General features: G+C 41.9%; 1 protein-coding gene across 4 annotated transcripts in view; it reads right to left on the bottom strand.

Moving 5' to 3' along the window:
• PLEKHM3 (pleckstrin homology domain containing M3) overlaps positions 1–23,829 on the bottom strand; it is a 202,224-nt gene that overhangs the window by 157,362 nt on the left and 21,033 nt on the right. For all 4 annotated transcript variants that reach the window (XM_040984565.1, XM_040984564.1, XM_040984566.1 and 1 more), the window contains exon 2: positions 7,384–8,301. In XM_040984565.1, coding sequence (XP_040840499.1) covers positions 7,384–7,996 — 613 coding nt within the window. In that variant the 5' untranslated portion in view covers positions 7,997–8,301. The remainder of the gene's footprint in view (positions 1–7,383; positions 8,302–23,829) is intronic.

Below are 23,829 nucleotides of genomic sequence, written 5' to 3' on the forward strand. Positions count from 1 at the left end.
TTGTTTTTTTTAATAGCTGAGTAGTATTCCATGGAGTACATGAACCAAAGCTTTCTTATCCAATCTTCTGCTGATGGGCATTTCGGTTGCTTCCATGTTTTCGCAATTACTGATTGTGCTGCAATGAACATAGGGATGCATGTTGGTTTGTCGTAAAACAGGTGTTTTGGATATATTCCTAGGAGTGCTATTGCTGGGTCATATGGTATGCAGATTTTGAGTTGTTTGAGTGTTCTCCAGACTGATTTCCATAAAGGCTGTACCAATTTGCAGCTCCACCAGCAGTGGAGTAGGGTTCCCTTTTCCCCGCATCCTCGCCAGCAAGCGTCGTTGGTGTTCTTGTTTATGTGGGCCAATCTTACTGGTGTTAGGTGGTACCTCATCGATGTTTTAATTTGGATTTCCCTTATTGCTAGGGAGCTGGAACATTTTTTCATATGTTTGTTTGCCATTTGGACTTGTTCCTTTGTGAAATGTTTGCCCATTTCCCGTGCCCATTTCTTGAGTGGCTTGTTTGTTTTGGTTTTTTGGTTGTTTTGAAGTTCTTTGTATATCCTGGAAATTAGCCCCCTATCGCCTATATCGTGTGCAAAGATCTTCTCCCACTCTGTGGGTTGCTTTTTTACTTTGTTGATTGTTTCCCTTGCTGTACAGAAGCTTCTTAGTTTGATGAGGTCCCATTTGTTTATTCTGTTCTCAACTGCTATTGCTTTTGGTGTCCTTCTTAGAAAGTTGGTACCTACTCCTAGGTCTTGCAGGGAATTTCCTACATTTTCTTGCAAGAGTTTGAAGGTTTCTGGATGTAGGTTTAGGTCTTTTATCCATGTAGATTGGATCTTAGTGTATGGTGATAGATGTGGGTCTATCTTTTTGTTTCTACAGGCTATCAGCCAGTTGTCCCAACAACATTTACTAAAGAGTCCTTCCCACTTGCTTAAGCTGTCATTGGTCTTTTTGTCAAAGATTAATTGGCTGTATCTGTGCGGATTCCCTTTTGGTGCTTCTATTCTATTCCATTGATCTTCCTTTCTGTCTTTGTGCCAGTACCAGGCTGTTTTGATAACCACTGCTCTATAGTATGTCCAGAGGTCCGGGATTGTGATTCCCCCTGCTAAATTCTTATTTTTCAGGATGGTTCTAGCTATTCGTGGTTTTTTGTGTTTCCAGATGAACTTTTGAATCATTGTATCCAGTTCCGTGAAGAATGTTTTGGGCAATTTGATTGGAATTGCGTTGAAAATGTATATTGCTTGTGGTAGTATAGACATTTTAATGATATTGATTTTGCCTATCCAGGAGCACGGGATGTTATTCCATCTTTTGAGGTTTTGTTCAATTTCCTTTTTAAATAGTTTGTAGTTTTCTTCGAATAGGTCTCCTACACTTTTGGTTAGATTTATTCCCAAATACTTCATACTTCTCTCTGCTATTTTGAATGGTATCCTGTTGGTTAGATCTTCTTCTATCTTGGTGTTATTTGCGTACACTATGGCTGTTGATTTTCGTTTGTTAATTTTGTACCCCGCCACTCTGCCAAACTCTCGTATAAGTTCTAGCAGTTGATTTTTTTTTCATAATGCTCATTTTTCATGAACTTTTTGAAGACCCTTCATAGAATGCATTAATTTAAAAAAACTGTAGTAAAATAAACTTATTTTTAATTCTATTTCCTGTGAACTTTTTGAAGTACCCTCCAATGGATAACAATATTGATGACCACATGTTCATATAAGTTTTTATTCATAAGATATATTTGTATTTGAATTATAATTCTGTAATGTCAGGAATATCTCTGCTTTATCCCATTGGAAATCCCTTTGTGCTGTGTTTGTACTACTACTCAATCAACAAGACTAGGATGATAGGGACACAGAAAGGGAGAAAATAAAATATAGATTATAGTCAAGAGCATGTCTTCATAGAACCAAAATTAGGGCTAAGACTAGAAATGATCCATTCTGTGGTAGAACTGGGCCCCTCCCTCAGGGCTAATTTCACTCACACAGCTATAGCTCCCCAAAGCCCGCAGACAGTGGGATGGCAGTAAAGGAAGGAGCTGATCCTGAGTGGGCTTTGTCCCTACTACACAATTGAGGTCCTTTTTGACATACCTGGCTGTGATATCACAGCGACTTAAAATCTATGCCTTCCCATCATTCTATGAGCTAGTCCTCTGACATCACTCTTCAGTGAAACCCAGTGGGAGTGCTCTTCATCCACCAGTGCAAGCAACAGCACCTAGAGGCTGGTATTGTTGAAGAGCGAATTAAGCAATCACTTGTAATACCTGCAACACCTATCAGTGTGTTGGTTTGATTCCTGCTTGCTCTGCTTCTAATCCAGTTCTTAGCCAATGAGCTTCAAAAAGCAACAGAACATGATTCAAGTGCTTGGGCCTGTCCCAGTGATACTGAAGACTCATATGTAGTTCCTGGATCCTGGCTTCAGGCAGGCCCAGTCCTGGATATTAGGGCCAATTTGGGACTGAACCAGCAGGTGAGCTTCTCTTTCTCTCTCTACATATGTCACTTCTTCTCAATCTTTCAATTAAATAAATCCTGAAAATATTTATTTTTCATTTATTTGAAATAAAGGAAGATAGAAAAGGCAGATTTTCTATCTCCTGACTTACTCCCCAAGTGCCCACAATGGCCAGGACTGAGCCATGCTGAAGCCAGGAGCCTGGACTCTATCCAGATAGCTCATATGGAAAACAGGGACCCAAGCACTTGAGCCATCACTTGCTGCTTCCTAAGGCATTCGTGAGCAGGAAGCTAGATCAGAAGAGGAGCTGAGACTCAAATCATCAACTCTGAAATGGGATGTGGGTATCTCAAACAGCATCTTAACCATTACATTTACAACACCCAATCCTCATTCAATGTTTAAAACTTACTAAGCATTAGTACTTGCCAAACACAGCTCTAGGAAGAGCTTCAGAATTTTAATGTACTTCATGCTCTTAAACTTGAAGTAGTACCATTATCACACACATTTTAGTGAGAGAAAATAAATGAAGGCAAAGGGACATTAAGAAGCTTGCCATTTGTTACATAGCTGGCAAGCAAAGGAGCAAGTTTTGAAACTTTGGCAGTCACAGTTTAGTATCTGTATTTTTAATTATTCAATTTATTTATTTTGATTGGAAAGGCAGATTTACAGAGAGGAGAAACAGAGAGAAAGATCTCCTATTTGCTGGCTCACTCCCAAGTGGCCATAACAGATGGAGCTGAGCTGACCCACAGCCAAGACCTTCTTCTGGGTTTCCCACGTGGGTGCAGGGTCCCAGGGCTTTGGACCATCCTCTACTGTTTTCCCAGGCTACAAGTAGAGAGCTGGATGGGAAATAAGAGCACTAATACAGGATCCCAGAGTGTACAAGGCAAAGATTTAGCCACTAAGCTATTGCATCCAGCCCTGGATCTGTACTTTCAAACAATATGCCATCATATTTGAGTAGAAGACCTTCTTTAGACAGTTATACCAATTAGAAAAAGAGCTGCCATTACATTCCAACTACCCACTGCTCCCTTTTACCAGAATGTGATTTCTTTTATACCCAAAGCAGCATTTACTCTCAGGAAGGCTCAGGAACCCAGCTATACATCACCAACTGAGGCTTATGGTAATGAAGTTACCATAAAAAGAGGCCTTATGTAATGCAGTTATCTTTAAACTTGTTAAGGAGGAGGGAAAAAGTATGATAGGGATACAAGAAAAAGGGGAGGACATGGAGGAGAAGAACCATTGTGGGTAAATCTTAAAGTTATCCAAGGTGGGATCACAAAAGCATCTAGGAGGAGAGTGTGTACAGCAACTGAAAAAGTTAAGACCCCCTCCCCCCAAATTTAAGACAATGCAATAACAACCAAGGAAGAGAATAAAAGTACTAGACCGAAAAAAAAAAGTTGATTGAACCCAAAAACCCATATGATTACATTATTTCTTCTGGGAACCCCCTAGCCTCCCATTAGCCACTATAAGCCTTAGAGTAAGAGGAGTCGGGGATGGCAGCATTATGGGTCATTTTAGGACACAGTGAATTTCAGGTGTCTATAGATTCTAACAGAAACATTCACCACACAGATGTACATGTGAGTTCACAGGTCATGGTCAAGGCCGACTGACTCCAAATCTCCTGGGACCACATCTCCAGCACTAACCAAGACTCAATCCTGCCTCCCTCTGCCTTTGGTGTATTCTCCCAGGAGAAACAATGAGTCCTCCTCAGTTTGGATTACTCATGCTGAAGGTTTTAAAGCAACCTCTACTCAAAGACTGTGAGACTCTGATTGGTATGCAAGTCCTGGATACTGGGACACACACTCCTTAGTGCTGGCGAGGATGACAGCCATCAGGGTAGGTAACTAGTCCTACATCCAAACTCCTTACCACTCCCAGCCCAGGAACAGAAGGCCACTGCTTGCACCTGCCCTTCACCTGGGGAGGAAGAAAAATATTTACCTTGCCTGCTCATCAGAGCATGTGGAAAGAGCAGTGTGAGAAATCTGGCACATCTCTGAGTGTGTTCCTTCCCTGAAGGATGAGTGTCTCATGAATGACCAAGAGGAGGCCAGGAAATAGCCTACCAGTAGGAGCAAAGGCCAAGGCAAACAGTTTACTTTTCAAAATACTACTCCTTACATTTCAACACCATTTGATATTCAACCCTTTTAAAAACTAAGGATTAAAAGTAATAACCATAGTCTGTCAAACCCTCAAGGGAGAAGTTTAGAGCTTTCAAGAGCCTAATGAAGGTCTGGTTCTTTCACTTAAGCCAAAACAAAACAGGAAAAATGAAATTGGAGACACACCATACTCTTACCTTGGGCTATACCAGTGATTTGGAATGATTATGGTGGTTTAGTGATACAGCTGTTAAGACCATGTGGCCTCTCCCCTTATTCTCTCCCCCCACCCCAAAACAAGGAGAAATGGAAAATTTGGAAACAATGATCACACCCACTTTTCCCTAACCCTTGATCCAATCCCCTCTGATTAACCATCTTAACATCATCTAAAACTAAAAATAAATGAAAAAAGTACAAAAAATACATAAAAACAAATAAAAATACTGCAAAGACCAAAAGCTTTGGAGGTTATTTGCTTATCAAACGATACTTTGGTTTGTATATGAGTTCAAGGAAAGCTATCATTCTTTCAGGCACTGGAGTCCCAAGTTGTTTGCCCCCAAATATCTAGTCAGTCATCAAGTTCTATGCTTTGTAACATATTTACATTTTTTTTAAAATCACCATCACTCTTGACTAGATGTTGTAAGACTGGGAAGAGCCCAGCAAAGAAGACAAAAAATTATAGTCATACACTTGACTGGAGGGAAAAATGATTTTTAAAACAAGTTTGAATTGGAAATGAAGATAACACGCTGTCTCGTGGGTGGGAACATTGCATTTCCTTAATAGATGCACTAAACTAAAGCTTTGCTTCAGGTTACAGTTACAAATAAGTCTTACAATTAAAATGCTAAATATACCAACAGAATACCAAGAAATGGTAAAGCTTGAAGTGAGTCTAAAATAGCCATAAAGCAGCAAGCAGTAACCTAGCATTTATCACAGTTACAATAATTGGATTTGGGTCTGGCACAACAGCGTAATGGTTAGAGTCTTCACCTTGCCTGCATTGGGATCCCATGTAAGCTCTGGTTCATATCCTCACTGTTCCGCTTCCTATCCAGCTCCCTGCCTGTGGCCTGGGAAAGCAGTAGAGGATGGTCCAATGCCTTGGGACCCTGCAGCCACATGGGAGACCCAGAAGAAGCTCCTGGCTTTGGACCAGCTCAGGTATGGTCATTGAGGCCACTTGGGGAATGAACCAGCAGATAGAAGATCTTTCTCTCTGTCTTTCCTTCTCTCCATAAATCTGCCTTTCCAATAAAATAACTAAATAAATCTATAAAAATCAAAAAGATGATTGCATTCACATTGGAATAACTGGGTTCGTTTTTCTGTTAGTTCCAGTTCCTGATTCCAGCTTCCTGCTAATGTAGGCAGCAGTGATAGTTCAAGTGCTTGGATCTGTGCCCCATGTGCAATAACCTGGACTGAGTTCTAGGTTTCTGGCTTTGGCCATGGTCCAGCAGTAACTGCCATGGGCATTTGAGGAGTGAACAAGCAGATGGAAATTTGAGGTCACTCTCTATCCATGTGCTCCTCTTTGTGTATCTCTTTCCCACATAAAAAATAAATAGAAAAATCTAAATGGCAGCAAAATACAAGGAATGATAACCCAGAGAACTGAGAAGCCTTCTGAACTAAGGATTGATATCTGTTAAAATGAGTGGCTGAAGATTCATCAGTCATAAAATTTGACAGCCTGTATCATTTTCTCTTGAAGTTTCTCTTGAAAGAGAATGCTGGCAGAAATGGAAACGGTTTCTCACGTCTCACAGAAGAGAATGCTCATGTGTGAGGACAGGAGTTCATGGCCATGTGCACATGTATCATATAAATTATGAGGAAAAAAATTTAAGTCCTGTACTATGAGGCTCTACCCGTCCTCTCCAGCCCTCTTCTCCCACCACTCGCGTGATTTCCTCAGCATCCCATTTCCTTGAGGACCTTTGTCTAGCCTGCCTGTCTTCTTCCAAGACTCTCTAAGTTAGTGTCCTTCAAAAATGTGCAGTTCAGCTCCAGGACTCCTTGAAAGACCTTCCTGACGGCCCAGCCCAGTGTCTTCCTCTGTCCTTGTCACTGCCCCTCACGTATGGAGTAAAGTAATAGCTTACACACATCTGTTGATCATTCACTGTCCCTCACTGACTGGGTACTCCATTGAGTCTTTGCTAGTTATCTGTTATTCTCAGCCAGATGGGAAGTTCTTTAGATCATGCATTGTGTTTTCAAGTGTTTCATGTGTCTTAGACTTTCCTAACCAAGACTAAGCCCAACATGGGATCTAATAAACATTGACTGATAGGAATAAATAGTATCATACAATGTTCAAAGGGAGAAACTACATTATATATGAGAATATTCTAACAGTTAAGATTAGAAAGGAAGGGCCTGGCACAGTAGCCTAGTGGCTAAAGTCCTTGCCTTCAATGTGCCAGGAACCCATATAGGCACCAGTTTTAATCCCAGCGGTCCCACTTCCCATCCAGCTCCAGGTTTGTGGCCTGGGAAAGCAGTCAAAGACAGCCCAAAGCCTTGGGACCCTGCAGCCACATGGGAGACCCAGAAGAGGCTTCAGATCAGCACAGCTCCAAGCATTGCAGCCATGTTGGGAGTGAATCAACAGATGGAAGGTTTTCCTCTTTGCCTTTCCTCCTCTCTGTATGTCTAACTTTCCAACAACAACAACAAAAACAAACAACAACAACAAAAAACAGTGGTTCAAAACAAGACAGATATAAAAGCTTACCAGTATTTCCTTGGGCATCTTCTAACGTATTTGGTGAGGATAACAGAAAAGAGGGCCTGGTGAAGTGAGTGCCTTGAAGAGATGGCTGCGGAGGTGGAGGCTGTTGCTGCAGTGGCATCGTCTGAAGAATGACCCTCCAGTCCACGTGGGTAATATCAGACCTTGATCGAGCATGGCCCGGCTTGAAAGTAGAGCTCTCATCCAATAAATCATTCACAGAACGAGGTCTGTCCCTCCGGCGCTGACACACATTGAAAAAATTAAAGGTTGATGCTTCCTTTTGTTCCATCCAGGAAAGATTATCAGGGGTTGTCCCTCTCTGGACCATAAACTGTTCTTTGGCAGGAAAGACATTTTGAGCTTTGGTTTCCAAGAGCCTGCTCTTACAGTGGTCCCAAACCAGTCCCCCCTTGCCAAGAGAGACAGGGTTTCTCATAGCACCATTGTCCGTAATGTTACTGAGTAGCTCGTGCCCCACCAGTTCAGGGACCTCATGAACCCCATAGACCTCTGCTTGTTGCACTGCGTTTTCTAGCTTACTATCAAAAGTATTGAAGAAATCCTCCGTCACTTCTAAGGCTGGGCTGATATCATCCACTTCTAAAGCTTCCATGTCATTGGTTCCAAGAGGCCTACACCTCCTGTGCTGCGTGAGAGAAGGGCTTCAGGGACATTCATCCAACAAGGAGGTGCTTCCACAATAGAGCTATGGAAACAACTTGAAGACACCTTCATTCAGCTTCCTTGGAGCAGGCCAAGGACAAGGGTCGCTGATGCTTCCCAGGTCACTGAAAGCCTTGGCTAGCTCCTGGGGTATAAGCAGAGAAACGTTCCTTTGAGATTGTTTTTCAGTGAGATCTCTATGAAGTCAAAAGGAAAAGTGTTTGTCAAAGCAACACCTTGCCAATTCCCGATGTCCTGGAAGAAAAGAAACAAGACAACATTGGCATATGGTTCACTGTATTCTACAGTATACAAATCTGCCTGCCTATTTTTACATTTGTGCCCCTCTTCTTCTAGCGAGTACATATCTAGGAGTACACATCACTCCTTCCTTTGTACTAACAGAGCAGGGAGGAGCTCTTAGCACAGGGAAAGAAGGTCAACAGCTTTTACTCCCACGGAAGAGCCTTTGAGAGCAGTTGTAAAAAGACTATCCTGACCAACCTTTGATATGCTGACCTAAAATAGTAAGCAAAAAGAGACGAGGAATTCTGTGACTGGGCCTACATCATAATCAGGCTGAAAGTTACACATGTTTGAGCTTTTGCTGTGTGAAAAAGTGCAAGGGGGGGGAGTACAGAAGGAGGTTCTGCCCTTTTATTCAATATCAATGCTATTGCTTCTGGTTTCTTTGGTTTGATAGTACCTAATGATAACTCTGGGTCTTAAAATTTCTCCAGTCTTCTGTAGCTTTCAGTTTCCTAACTCTTTATGCCTGGACCTTGAGGATAGGCCTTAAGGTCCAGCCTGAGGGGTGGCTGGGAATCCAGTGTGGAATGTCAGCCTGCACTGGCAGGCTTTAGTTCAGCTTCTTCTCTCTTTGTGACTGCAAGTCCCCAAAGCTTACAGTTCCACCTGAGTACTAAGAATGCTTTGTGAGTATCAGCTCTCTGGGAAATGCTAGCTCTCCAAGGGCAGGCAAAATTAGCCCAGACCTCGACAGCGATGCTGTCCAACACGACAGAAGCCATGCAAGACTATTCAAATCTAAATTTACTAAAATGCAAGTTCCTCAGTTACATGAGTCGCATTTCAAGTGCCTGACAGTAATTTACTGTTTTGTACCTTTACCAACAAATATAACAAACAGACAAGGGCCTTCTCCATAGTAGCAGTATGTAAAACTAGGAAATTTTGCAATATTATTATGTTACTTCAAACGCAAACGGATTTCTTTAAACAAATAAGTTTATTATTTTCATGGTTAGTGAAACTTTAGGTAATCAAACTATTATATTTAATTAACAGCACCCATTTTCAGTGTGTGTCTAACGTGTGTCAACTGGGTTAGTATATGCAGACCTTCCTTTCAGAACTCTCAAGGCAGGCTGTAACTCACAAGAGCTCTGTGGTTGACCTCTTCTCTTGGGAAGTGAGAAGCACTACACATTTTCCAGTTTTTATATGTTTTGATGTTATTATGTTACTTCTTCATATAATTTTACTAGTTACCAAAAGGTTTTCCTCTTTTATTCCTGAGTCTAAAATTAAGCCCTTGGAATCATAAACTGTGTAATGGAGTTTTAAGTATGTTTTTAAATTTGAAACAGGATTTTTAAAAAATCTCATCCAGAATACCAGAAACTGAAAAAGAGGAATATACAATAGACATTAAAACTTTCAGTTCTGGGCCCAGCACAGTGGCCTAGTGACTGAAATCTTCACCTTGCATCTGCTGAGATCCCATAAGATCTTTCTGTCTCTCATTGTCTATGTAAATCTGCCTTTCTAATAAAAATAAATAAATCTTTAAAAAACAAAGAAAAGCCATTCAGTTCTTTCTTTACAATTTCTTCTTTACTACAATATCTTTCTCATTTTATAGACGAGGTGTCAAGGCGTGGAGCATTAAGTTGTGATCATGTGATCCCTTCCAGTGTTTCAACTTCAGTCATTAATATGCTAAAGAGAAAGTAAATGCCTCCAGAGAGATCCTGCCCTCCTTCCTGTTTTAACTTCCTGGAATCTGTGGGGCTATTTTCTGTATCCTTTCCTTGGGCTCAGAGGCTGTTGTAAGCACATGACCATTGAGGCCCAGCACTGCTGGCTTGTAGAATACTTCTTTCCCACAGTCTAAAACCATTAGCCATCAGACAAGGATGTGACCTTTCCTTTGAGATGACCCTTTCAGCCCCACACTTTCACAAAAAGGACATCGAGGCCCTGAGAACCTGAAAGGTCCCACATGCACTTTCACATTGTTCTCAAATGTGCAGACACGTGCTCACTACAGGGCCTTTGTATTGGCTATTTATCCAGGCACCAAGCCAGCCAATGTTTCTAAGTGACTGTTCAAACCCCTTTCCCAGTGAGTCTTACCAAGATTTCCATATTTAAAATGACAACATACTAGCATGACAGAATGTTTTACAACATGGGGATGCCTTACAGAACACCACACAAAGCCAGGTGAAGCTTAGAGCTTTTAATACATGTTCTTAAAATCAGTGCTAAGTTACATTTCTTTTACATCCTCCTGGGTAGTAGTTGAGAAGAAGAAAGATCTTCCTATTTAGGAGAAGGCCATTAAACTCTACACACGGTGGCCACCTTTGAACTGCTGTTACTGATCTGTGACTTGAAAAGCTCCATGCAACCACAGTCAAGAACCACCACCATTCCCTCGTAAGAGGTGGACAAGAGCTTGAACTGACTTTCAGAATATATGACAATCAAACTTATCTTATAAAAATAAAGGTATGACATATCTGCCCTGGATTCTTGCTCTTTTAAAAAAAAAAATGAACTTTGGGCCCAGTGCAATAGTCTAGCAGCTAAAGTCCTCACCTTGTATGCCGGGGATCCCATATGGCCGTAGTTCATATCCCAGCTGCTCCACTTTCCATCCAGTTCCCTGCTTGTGGCCTGGGAAAGCAGTAGAGGATGGCCCCAAAGCCTTGGGATTCTGCACTCGTGTGGGAGACCCAGAAGTTCCTGGCTCCAGGCTTCAGACCTGGCTTCAGTTCCAAGCCATTGTGACCACTTGGGTAATGAACCAGTGGGCAGAAATTCTTTCCGTCTTTCTTTCTCTCTATAAATCTGACTTTCCAATAAAACAAATTTTTAAAAAGAGAGAACTTTTTATTTTAGAGCAGTTTTAGGTCTACAGTACTACAAAACTAGAACAGAGAGTTTCCATATACCCAACACTCAGCTTTCTTATGCAACACCTCACATTATTGTGGTATAGTTGTCACAACTAATGAGCAAACATACAGATTTTTTTGTTTCTAAAGTTCAATATTTTTCTCTATTGGAAAGGAAGATATATAAAGAAAAGGAGATAGAAAGATCTTCCATCCACTGGTTCACCCCCTAAATGGCTGCAATGGCCAGAACTGAGCTGTTCTGAAACCAGGAGCCAAGAGCCTCCTCACAGCCTCCCACACAGATGCGCGGTTCCAAGGCTTTGGGCTATCCTCAGCTACTTTGCCAGGCCACAAGCAGTGAGCTGGACGGGAAGTGGAGTAGCTGGGATATGAACCAGCATCCAGCTAGGATCCTGGTAGATGCTATGTGAGGATTCAGCCATTATGCTATTATGCAGGGCCCTACACAGACATTTCTAACAAGTCCACATTTCATTCAGATTTCCTCAGTTTTTCTCTAATGTCCTTTTTCTATTCCAGGACCCTATAATAGATTCCATGTGATTTCTGGCTGTTGTCTCTTGGCTGTGACAGCATCTTCCAGTTTTTGATGACCTCGATAGTTTTAGGGAATACTGATCAGGAAGTTTATAGAGTATCCCTCATTTGGAATTGATTTGATGCTTTGCTCATGATTAGACTAGGCCACATGTTTTTGAGAGGAAACCTACAGAGGTGAAGTGGGCTCTCACCATATCATACAGAGGGTACGCATTAACAACCTGATTCAGTACTAGTCTTGCTAAGATCACCTGGCTTGAAGTAGTCTTTTCACTTAAGCATTTACCATCTTCTAACATATGACTTAAGTTACTTATTTAATGTTCAGGGCTTCCCACCCCCCCTCCCCATACACACATACTCAAATACAAGCTCTATGAGGCCAGGAATTTATTAATTCTGTTCACTAGTATGTCCCTGAGTATAGAGATCAGTAATAAGGTACTAAAAAGACAAAGCAGCCTTTGTCACTTTGCCTTCCAAACAAACAAGAGTCCTTAAGATGGAGAGAGAGAGAGAGAGAGAGAGACTCTCTCTTTCACAAATGCCTGCAACAGTCAGGGTTGAGCCAGGTGCCACTAATTTGTCTTCAGTATCTGTGTCCCCCTTGCAGATGGCAGGATCCAATATCTGAACCATTATCTGCTGCTTTCTCAGGCAGATTAACAGGAAGCTGAACTGAAGGTATTGGAATGGGAGAATCCACCCCCAACACTCCAGCATGAGTTATAGACGTCTCAATTAGAGCCTTAACTTGTAGTATAAGGCCCCTTCCCAATAGATGTATGCTGAGTAAATGCATTATTATTTCTTTGCATGACATTCACTGCCCCTCATGAACTACCGGCTACTCCAGTTTGTGGTTCTTAATCACTGCTCACCTTGTCACCATACTCTTCCATGCTTTTGTGCAAATTAGGGAAGCTTTTCCAATTTCTCAGGCTCTGAGCATCCTGAGTGTGCTACAGTGAATGGAAACAATCAGCCAATCTCCAAATTCCACTCTAAGCTCTGAGTTACCCCACAGCACACACAGTATCTTACTTACATCCCTATACAACATCTTCTGTAGGTTGGCTAATTAGAACCATGTTCTAAATCTGGCTCTGCCACACATTTGCTAGGTGGCCTCTGGCATACCCTCTAACCACTGGGTGTCTTACTCACCTGTATCCAGTAAAGTTGCTAATATCAAATTGCTTTACACGTGGATCATTCACTAGGTAGCTGTTTAAAAATGTCTTTAAAAATGTACACTGCCATATAATTAGGGAGCAATCTGTTAAACTTCATCCATCCAACAACCTGGCTTCTCCTTGATTTGTCAGCCCCCAAAGGGCAAACTCAGCAACCAACCACCAGGATTTGGTTACACTACTTTTCAGCCAATCTCAGTTACCTATAGACATCTTATCCTGTATTTATATAAAATATTCTTTCTGTAAAAAGATAATTAAGAAGATTTCAGAAAGTTCATGAAAAAGAATTAAAAAGTAAATTTAGAAGCAGTTAAGAGGCCTGCATCCCATACCACCCGCATCCTATATGGGTTTGAGTATATAGGTTTGAGTCCTGTTTCCACTCCCAATCTAAGCTTCCTGCTATGTGGATTCTGGGAAGTAGCAGGTATTGGCTGAAGTATTTGGGTCCCTCTACCAACTTGGCAGACCCAGAATGAGTTGTTGACTCCCCATCTTGGCCTGGTTCAGTTCCTGTTGTTGTAGGTGTTTAATGAGGGAATCAGTGCATAAGAGAGCTCTTTCTCATATGCTGTCTCTCTCTCTTCCTCTTAAAGTAAAAACAAAATAAAAACCACTTGGATAGTGGCACTGGATGCAGACTGAATCCTCAAGCCCTGCTCCCACTTTCCATTCCATCTTCCTGTCAATGCAGACTCTCGGAGGCAACAGGTGAGAGCTCAAGTTCTTGTGTTTCTGCAACCCACATGAGAAACCTGGATTGAGTTCCAGGCTCCCGGCTCAGCCCTGATTGTTGTGGGGGAGTTTATGGAGTTGAGCAGAAGATGGGCCATCTCTCTGTCTCTATGCCTTTCAAGTAAATTGTTTCAAAAAAGTAAGTTTACCTTGACACAAAATTTTTTGAGATGTAAGCAGGTTTTTGGTAACACACATTTTTCCATGAAGATTTTTTAAAAAGATTTAATTATTTGAATTGCAAAGTAACAGAAGGAGAGTAAGATCACAGATTCTTCTTTCTGGCTTACTACCAAGATGGCTGCAACAGCCAGGGCTGGGCAAACTTGAAGCCAGGAAACATTGGGCTGGGGTCCAATGCGGTAGTCCAAGGCTAAAATCCTTGCCTTGCATGTGCTGGGATTCCATACAGGCACTAGTTCATGTCCCAGCTGTCCAATTCCCTTCCAGCTCCATGCTTGTGGCCTGGGAAAGCAGGAGAGGATGGCCCATAGTCTTGGGAGTATGCACCCATGTGGGAGACCTGGAAAAGTCTCCTGGCTCCTAGTTCGAGATTGTCTCAGTTCTGGCCATTATGGCCACTTGGGGAGTGAATCTACGGATGGACGATCCTTCTCTGTCTCTTCTCTCTGTAAATCTGACTTTCCAATAAAAAAATTAAATAAATCTAAAAAAAAAAAAAGAGGGAGAAGTTCATCCTGGTCTCCCACACAGGTAGAAGGAACCCAAGTACCTGGGTCACCTTCTGGTGTCTTCCCAGGCACATTAGCAGGAAGCTAGAATGGAAAGTGGAGCAGTTGAGGGCCCGGCGCGGTGGCGCAAGTGGTTAAAGGTCCTCGCCTTGCACGCCCGGGATCCCATATGGGCGCCGGTTCTAATCCCAGCAGCCCCGCTTCCCTTCCAGCTCCCTGCCTGTGGCCTGGGAAAGCAGTCGAGGACAGCCCAAAGCTTTGGGAACCTGCACCCGCGTGGGAGACCCGGAAGAGGCTCCTGGCTTCGGATCGGCATAGTATCGGCCCGTTGCGCTCACTTGGGGAGTGAATCATCGGACGGAAGATCTTCCTCTCTGTCTCTCCTCTCTGTATATCCGCCTTTCCAATGAAAAAATAATAAAAATAAATCTTTAAAAAAAAAAAAAAAAGAAAGTGGAGCAGTTGGGACTCAAACTCTGATATGAATACCACTATCACAAACAGAAGCTTAACCTCCGACAACATGATGCCAGCCATTTCCATGAACTTTTTGGAGTATCCTCACATTTCCCCCATTTAAAGTGAGAATTAGTAGTTCATTTGTCAGTATGGCAAGAAAAACTCAACCCAAAGAATCCCATGCATGCATCAAAAAGGCATAAAAGTATGCAGAAGCAGTGCATTGCTATTTCTAACAAATAAATCTTCTGTCTACACGTTCAATAAGATGAACACAGTAGCCTCTCCACATAGAGGTACAGGCAGATATGATTAATGACAGGAGCCTGGCCCCACACAGAGATGCTATGTGTTCCCAAGCACTAATTTCCTTCCTTGACTAAATGACTTGAAATCAGAATTTAATGAATGTTGGAAGTGTCCAGGACCACGTAGTTTTAGAAACTGGAAAGGAAATTGCAATGCCAAAGACACCGGGAATAACTTGTTTCTGTCCTGACATTTTCAAAAACGAGAAGTAAGGCTGATTCCAAGGATGGTCAGCCCTCATGGTTCTCACATGTTCTTCTCTTTGGTGAAGGCTGTGCTGACAGAGAATTTTCTAAGAGTGACATAATGTAAAGCAGCAACCACAAGAGGATCTGACTATAGTCACATGACCTTTCTGGATCATAAGGTTACAAGAGAGACTGATGAGGTAGGCTGCTAAAAACACAGGTGCACTTTGTTTCCTAGGCTTGGAGGTTACATTACATCCAAATATCAGTAAAAGGGTACTGGCAAACAATACATAAGAAACATACCTTTCAAAAACATAACTGGGGGGCTGGCATTGTGGCATAATGAGTTGAAGTTCTATGTTTGTGATGCTGGATCCCATAATGGCACCTGGGAGACCGCAGAGGATGGCTCAAATACTTGAATTACTGCCATCCACTCCACCTGGATGGAGTTTCAGGTGCTAGCTTTGGTTCTGTCTAACCCCAGTGGTTCTCAGCCTTTAAAGAGTGAACCAGTGGATGAAAGATTCACTCTTTGTACCTCTCCACCTTAGCTAGTACAGTGTTTTTTCCGTTTCCTAAGTAATAAATAGTCATAGACACCAAGGAAGTACTGACAGATAATGAAATGAAAAACAAAAATCAGTTAAGATCTCACAGCTCAGAAAACATAAACCCACAAACATGTCTTGGTCCAGTATTTAATAGGAATCAAGAACACATTGGGAACCTTGCCTTTTTAAAATATATGCTCCGAACAACCAGTGCTAAACTTGTGAAAAAGAAGAAAGATTGTTCCAGGAAAGGTTAGATCTATTATCTATACCTTAGAACCTGGCACAAGGCTCCCCTAAATATGCTTTTCACCTACAGCCATCTAGTGACCTGCTCATCATGCATACTCAACGTTTTCCAAAGTCCTTGCCCTCTTTGAGTGTGTGAACGTGTGAACTAGCTCCTCTGTGAAATTTCTTTCCAGGATTTCATGATTACCATATGCATCACCTTCCTGTCTCCCTCACTGGCCTCTTCACCAATGTGGGGCATTACTAGAGCTCCGCTTTTTAACTACAGCTACACGTTCTTCCTAAGACAATGTGGCTACCACTTACAACTTAAACAATCTGTTTTATATTCATGCTGCTCAAAATCTACTTTCAGTATCAATCTCAGGCCTGAATACTTGTCCTATGTTCCCAAATAAATGGAGGACATTTCTATTTGGCTATCTCAGAGTTAATTTAGGCTCAGTTTTCCTAAATCCATATTCTGTTTTAACTCAGTAAATATTCACTGAGTTTTCATGAAAGCCTAGGTGTTGGGAAAGCAGCTGTAAATAAAACTTCATTGAAGCTCCCACTGATAAGATTCAACTCAAAGTTGATGCTCTAGGCCACTCGTAATACTGTCCTTGCTTGTCTGTCCAACACTGCATTTTCTTCTGTACATACACTCTTTTTCTTCCAATTGAGATGTTATAGCTCAAATTTTATGCCATGGGGAATGAGATTGTGCTGCAACATGCTTGGTTGTTGCCTGCAATGCCAGCATCCCACATGGACACTAGTTTGGATTCTGGTTGTCCCACTTCCGATCCAGGCTTAATAAGTTTCCTGCTATGTGCCTGGGAAAGTAGAGAAGATGACACAGGATCTTGGACCCTGTCACTTATGTGGAAGACCTAAATAGGGTTTTAGGCTCCTGACTTCAGCCTTGCCTACCCTAGCCAGCGTAATCCTTTGGTGAATGAATCATCAAATGGTAGATCTGCCTCTCTGTACCTATACCTTTCCAACCTCAAGCATTTTTCTGCAGCTGCCTGAGACACGCCCTCCCCACCTCTATCTGCTGAAATTCTATCTACTCTTCAAACCCAGCTTAAATGCTTCATCTTCCATAAGTTTCCTTTGATCAGTCTTCTGATCTGGTCTGTTCTTTCTTTAAACTGCCACAGAATGTCTTTGGGCCCACTCCTACAGCATAAACATATATTACATGCTACCTATTCTCTCTGAACAACAACTTATGTAAAAGTCTATCTAACGCCAGGTTTGTTACTTGGTACTTCATTGCTCTAAGCTTCACAATATATCATATGATTGCTATTATATTTGTCTTTTTAAAAAAAGACATATATTTTATTTATTTTAAAGGCAGAGTTACTGAGGGAGAGAGGGAGACAGAAAAATCTTCCATCCACTAGTTCAACTCCCAAATTGTTGCAAAGGCCAGGGTTGGGCCAGGCCAAACACAGCAGCTTCTTCCCCCAGGCCTCCTAGGTGGGTTCAGCAGCTCAAAGAGTTGACCCAGAATCCACTGCTTTCCCAGGCATATTAGCAGGCAGCTGGATCAGAAGTGGAATAGCCAGGAATTGAACTGGTGCCCTTTTGGGAATCCAGTGCTACAGACAGAAGCTTAACCAGCCAGCACCATCCCTTCTTATTCTTATGTTATAAATAAGGTAACTGATGCTCAAAGATGCTGATGGTTACTGCGGCTATGCAGGTGGGTTGAGTCTGTGTAAGATGCAACACACTTTCAGCAGGACCCAGACCGGAAGAAGGAGTGTAGACCCAGCATGTCACCAGGGCAGTGGAACCCTGTCGGACCAATGATGCAGCATTTCCTCTCGTAATAAGGATCTGAGCTGGCACCCACTCCGGCTTCCACTCAGGACGGGTATAAAAGTCTCCTGCATGCTTCTTTATGTGCTTTATTTGTACCTTTTCATTCCATGGTTTTCCGCTTTCTCTTTGTCTCTCCGTTGTGCTAAGAAAAGGCCCGAGAACAGACTTCCACCCACTGAAGGCCTCTCATCCACAGTCCGCAGAGGCTTTTTTCCCCCTGCTGGTCTGTGAACCTTACAGATGCCAACTTATTTGGCTGAGGCCATGTATCCACCTGAACTTACAGCAATTGACAGAGGCAACTCTGCAACATTCACATGACCTACAACTGTTGTCTTGGCCAGAATGGGTATATATTTGTTCAATGATAACTGAATAAAGAGCATACTTTTTAAGTATTGATATGTGCAAATACATATACAATTTATATTCTGAATTTCTGGCAAAAGTTTATTTGTATTCTTCGTTAAGTCATATAAGTAAAATTTGACTCACTTTACGATACATTTTTGTTAATCCAAGTTTTAAATTTTTTTCTTGATAAATAAAGCTTTCTAGCTGTAGATACCAAGTCTTAAAAATAGCAAAGCATAAAGAGGGAAAGAATAGTCTGGTAAAGATCAGACGGCAAAGACCTTACTCAGACTTTTTTTAGAAAAAAAAATGTACCTATGCACACTCAGGAATCATTTTGCAAACTACTATAATATCAGCAACTTGGTTGGTCTCATTTTCCAATGACTCAGAGGTCAAGCCCTTGCTAATACAAGTAATGAGATGTCCTTCTGAAATATCTCAACCAATTTAAAGCTTTTTTCAGTACAGCCCTGTACTCGCTTCCTGTTTGCCAGCTGCAAAATTATTGAGACATTTGATGCCTAGAGATATTTTCCCAAAAGCCAAACTAAATATAAGTATGGCACTTCGTTCTCAGGTGGTTTTTCTACCAAAGACAGCAATGTTAGTATGCCCCTGTTTCAACCACTGGATTGGGAAGCCAAAGTTTCTGGTTGGAAAGTCCAGTTTCACAAAACCACCAGAGTTCCAGTGTGTGCTGCTCCTAGAAACAAAGCAGACAGGCACACATTTCAGTTATGTAAGTGTCTAAAAATGCAGACTTGATTTTTTCCATCTCCCTTGGCCTCCATGGTCGGGGAACAGTGATTTAAAAAGGAAACAGGAGAGCCACATAGATATCTTCATTCTGGGACTGGAGTGAAGAAGACTGTGTTGTTCCATGTCAACTTCCAAGTGCAACATGAAGTAGGTGGATAGATTTATGCAGGTGCCATGGAAGCCTCACCAGCTTCATGGGCTGAATGCCTAACAGCCAGCAGCCACCAGTGTAACGAAGACGTACAGTGAGACCCAAGAATGTAAGATACCCAAAAAAGGAGCTTCTGACTGAAAGATTATCAACCCATGTGACTGTTTAGACCATCTGCTCAAGCTTGGATGATTCAAATCTAAGACAGGATTGAGTTTCACCCATTTTTCTCAGAAAACCCCTGAAGTTGAGATAACCTGAGGAATTAATTACTTGATTTCACTGACAATAATATTTGGGCTCAGCGTGATAGCCTAGTGGCTAAATCCTCACCTTACATCTGCCAGGATTCCATTTGGATGCCAATTCATGTCCTGGATGCTCCACTTCCCTTCCAGATCCCTGACTGTGGCTTGGGAAGGCAGTCAAGGATGGCCCAAAGCCTCGGGACCCTGCACCCACATGGGAGACTCCTGGCTCCTGGCTTTGGATCACTTCAGCTCCAGCCATTGCGGCCATTTGGGAAGTGAACCAGTGGACTGAACAATCTTTGTCTCTCCTCTCTGTAAATCTGCCTTTCCAATAAAAATAAGCAAATTTTTAAAAAACAATAATATTTTACATGCCTGGCTTACAGAATATTTGGTTTATAAAGTGCTTGATGAGCTTTTAAATAAATACTTAAATACAGTTTCAAAAGAAAGAGATGAGTGAAGCAGTAGGATTATTTTAAAGGTGATGATAGAGAAGCCAAGATGACTCATATTTTCAGTTAAAGGTCCCCTAGGGAAGATTCAGTTGTTCCTGAAATCCTAATTACTGAATCCTGTGGGCCACCCAAGTTTAACTTTAAAATCAGCCTCAGTCTCAGAGGGGCCCTGATGTTTGCAGAATCATAAATAAGCGGCAGGTGGAATCCAATGCATGTGCCACTCAGCCCAGGCACTAAATTTTTCAGTGGGACAGAGGCAGAATAACCCTTTGTTTCTGACACTGGGAAGGGTTCATATCCCACACTACCTTCCCAACAGAATGGCATCCAGCTCATTAGGCTTACTCAGACCCTTGGGGTCCTCCTCACCCACAGTGTAAATCCTGCAGATGTCTGCCGCACCCACAGAGGGAAAGAGAGAGAGAAAGCACGAGCTCTGAGAGACACAAATGGAGGTAACATATGTGAAAACTCTTCATACAAGGTAACCAGGTGATTATTCTCATGAGAGGCTAGTTCATTTCTACCTACACATTAATACCCAATGAGAGTTACTGAGGATGGACCAAGTACCTAAGCAGTATGTTAAATACTATGGACATAAAACACATCTGATAACTAGCTTAATTGCTAGTGCCTAGACAGACAAAAGCAATCTCAAAAAAAAAAAAAGCCTTAACAGCAGTATATAAAAGAGAATATGCAAATAAAAATAAGAATCAGTGCTAATCAAGGAAGAATAAAAATTCTAATGTAACAAAACACAATGAAATGAAAACAGAGATGACTTCAGTTGAAAGAATTCAAAGAGAAAGGAAACAACATATAAAACCAATTGTACCTGCCTTGGAAGGGATGCTGCTCTGGTGGAAGTCACCAACCTACAGCAACAGCTTCAAAGGTTGCCCATGAGGTGAGCTACATGGATCTACAACTGCACCTATGGAAATAACGCAAAGGCCTTCACAAGCCGCCCAGACTCTGACTCACAAAACCATCCAGTCCAACACAGGCCTTTACTGGGTGGCCAGAAAGCTATGTGAAATGAATAACTGCCTCATTTCCTGTTGACTTTAACTCCACAGGCAACTGACTGACAGGGGAGAATAGTTAACTCTACTCTTCAAAACAATAACCAGTTTATAGATTAACATATTTCACAATTAGATTCTATGGGCATTTTTTCTCTCTCCTTTTGCTGCACCTAAGCATGGTAAAATGGGGCCAGTGTTTGTATTAAACAGACTCCCATGAGTACCAGTCTGATGACAGGTATAAACAGAGCTGACCAACCTTTTATGAGACACACTCAATGGTGATGGGCTGTATCCATGACCCCTCGCTTACTTTCTGATTGAATCTGTGACAATAACCTTTGCTACCAATCAACTTCTTCCCAATTTTGTCAGGAAACAAACAAGGCTGGGAAAGACAGACAAAACACTGTCTCTGACCCTCAGAGATAAGCACAAGATAAGGCGAAATAATACAGTGAGTCCTTGTACTTAATCATGAACACATGAAGGCAGGAAAAATCGCAACCCATCCTGTGGAACAGAAGACAATTTCACAAAGAATAAAAGATAAGAAGAGTAGGAACTACATTTCACACCCCAAATCTGTCTAACTTTCTTTTATTATGAACTATTCCAATAGTATTAGAATAGATTTTTACACAATTCTGCCCTTTATGAATGCTCTGGAGTTGAATTCTGGGTTATGATTGATTCATGATTGTTTTGATTTGATATTAGGAATATAAGCATATGAAAGAGGAGATTCAAACATCTGCCCATCATTAGGGACTATTACTACTATACTAAACCCTTAAAATGTCCTACAGAGCCTCCCCCTTCAATGGACAGACATTACATGCGGAATGCTGCATTCAATGAAATGTTGTAAAATAAAATATTGTTCTTTAAAACTCCTAAGCCAAGGAGAAAAACTCATAGCTAATATTTATTGAGAACTTCCTAAAGAGAAGATGCTGGGTCAAAACCTTTATCATATTATATTGTTAAATTCTCACAGCAACCCTATCAGAGAGTTGCTATTATTATTATTATTACCATTTCACAGAGAAGTAAATTTAAATTTAAAGAGATGGAGTAACTCGGTCTAAGGTATTATGGTCAATGAATGCCAATAGGATTCTACAATGTACAATCCCATAGGACAACTCAGAAAAATTAACTGAATGTTTTGAATTTTAGTGACAAATAACAGCAACTTTAGCATTTTTATTTATTCATGTGAAGTAGTTTGTCTTTATCATTATTTTATTTGCTTGAGAGGCAAAGCAGAAGACATCGAGAGCGAGCTTCCTCCTGAAGATTCACTCCCAAAGGGCCTCTAATAGCTAGGTCTGAGCCAGGCCAAAGCCAGGAACCAGAAATTCCATCTAAATCTCCCACGGGAGTGGCAGGAACCCAAGCATTTGGGCCATCATCTGCTGCCTTCAGAAGCACTGACAAAAAATGGGATTCAGAGTGGAGACAGGACTTGAACCCAGGCACTCAATCAGACATGAGAAATGGATGTCCCAAACAGTGGCTCAACCCACTACACCACAATGACTGATTGTAGTGTTTACTTTATGTAAGATTTTTAAAAATCATTTACTTGAAAGGTAAAGTGACAGAGGAGTGAGATTTTTCCATCTACTGCTACGTTCCCCCAAATAACTGCAACACCATGGGTCAAGAACTTAGTCTAGATGTCCCAAATGAGTGGAAGGAACCCAAGTATTTGGGCCATCATCATCTGTCTCAAAGTGAAAGAGTCAGGACTCGAACCAGATTCTTCAATAAGAGATGCAGGTGTCGCAAGCATCACTTCAACTTGCTACACCACATATGCATCTAGAATTTATTTTTCAGTCTTTGTTAATCTCATGACCCAGAGTTAAATGCTAAGTACCCTCTTTATACTTAGTTTATAAAATTACTCTAACAACAACAAAACCCAACAAAAACATGCCTGTGTGGTGGATGCTGGGTCTGTGACCCCTGGGTGCAGGGGGTCCTGTGGGACCCTCATCGGGGAGCTCAGGGCACCAGTGGCATGGGGGGAAACACACTGAGGCACACTTATGGAAATCTGATGTGGAGCTTACAAGGGTCTGGCAATGGCACAGATGGGGGCGTGTGGGGGCCTGGGGTCTCACATCTAGGATTGGTGGTCTGACCGTGGAGTTCATGTGTCAGAGCAGGGCCTCCTCAGCGGAAAAGACAGCAGTGGATGGCTGGCCTAGAAGATACGGCAACCCATATGGGCCTGCAAAGGACATCTGGTACCACAGCAGAGGAAGGAGGACAGAACAAATCAGATAACTACCCCAGCCAAACGATGACAGTAAATATCTGGGCAAATGGAGACTCTAGGTTCAAGTATGTCAACCGATGGACATTGGAAGGGGTTCCTTATCCGTTGATCGGCAAGATTCATAGCATTTCATAACAAAACCACCTAGACAGAACCCTTGGAGCACCTGCCATACCGAGGACCCTGGGTTGACATCGAGTGGCCACTCCCCATCACTGAGTACTAGGGTGGTTGAGATGCTGGGTATGACTTCTCCCCTTATATCCCTCTTTTCCCCAGATACAGGAAGAAGAAATAGAAAATTTGGAAACAATGATTATACCCACTTTTCCCTAACCCTCAATCCTTCCCATCCTCATCAACTATGTAAATATTATCAAAAATAAAAACAAAAAATTTAAAAATATGTATTTTATTTTTTATTGGAAAACCAGATATACAGAAAGGAGAATAGACAGAGAGGAAGATCTTCCATCTGTTGATTCACTCCCCAAATGGCCACAATGGCCCAAGCTGCATCAATCCAAAGCCAGGAGCCCAGAGCCTGTTTTGGGT

The sequence above is a fragment of the Ochotona curzoniae genome, unplaced genomic scaffold, assembly GCF_017591425.1.
Source record: "Ochotona curzoniae isolate NIBS_2020 unplaced genomic scaffold, NIBS_Ocur_1.0 contig_4148, whole genome shotgun sequence".
In the NCBI taxonomy this organism is placed as follows: domain Eukaryota; kingdom Metazoa; phylum Chordata; class Mammalia; order Lagomorpha; family Ochotonidae; genus Ochotona; species Ochotona curzoniae.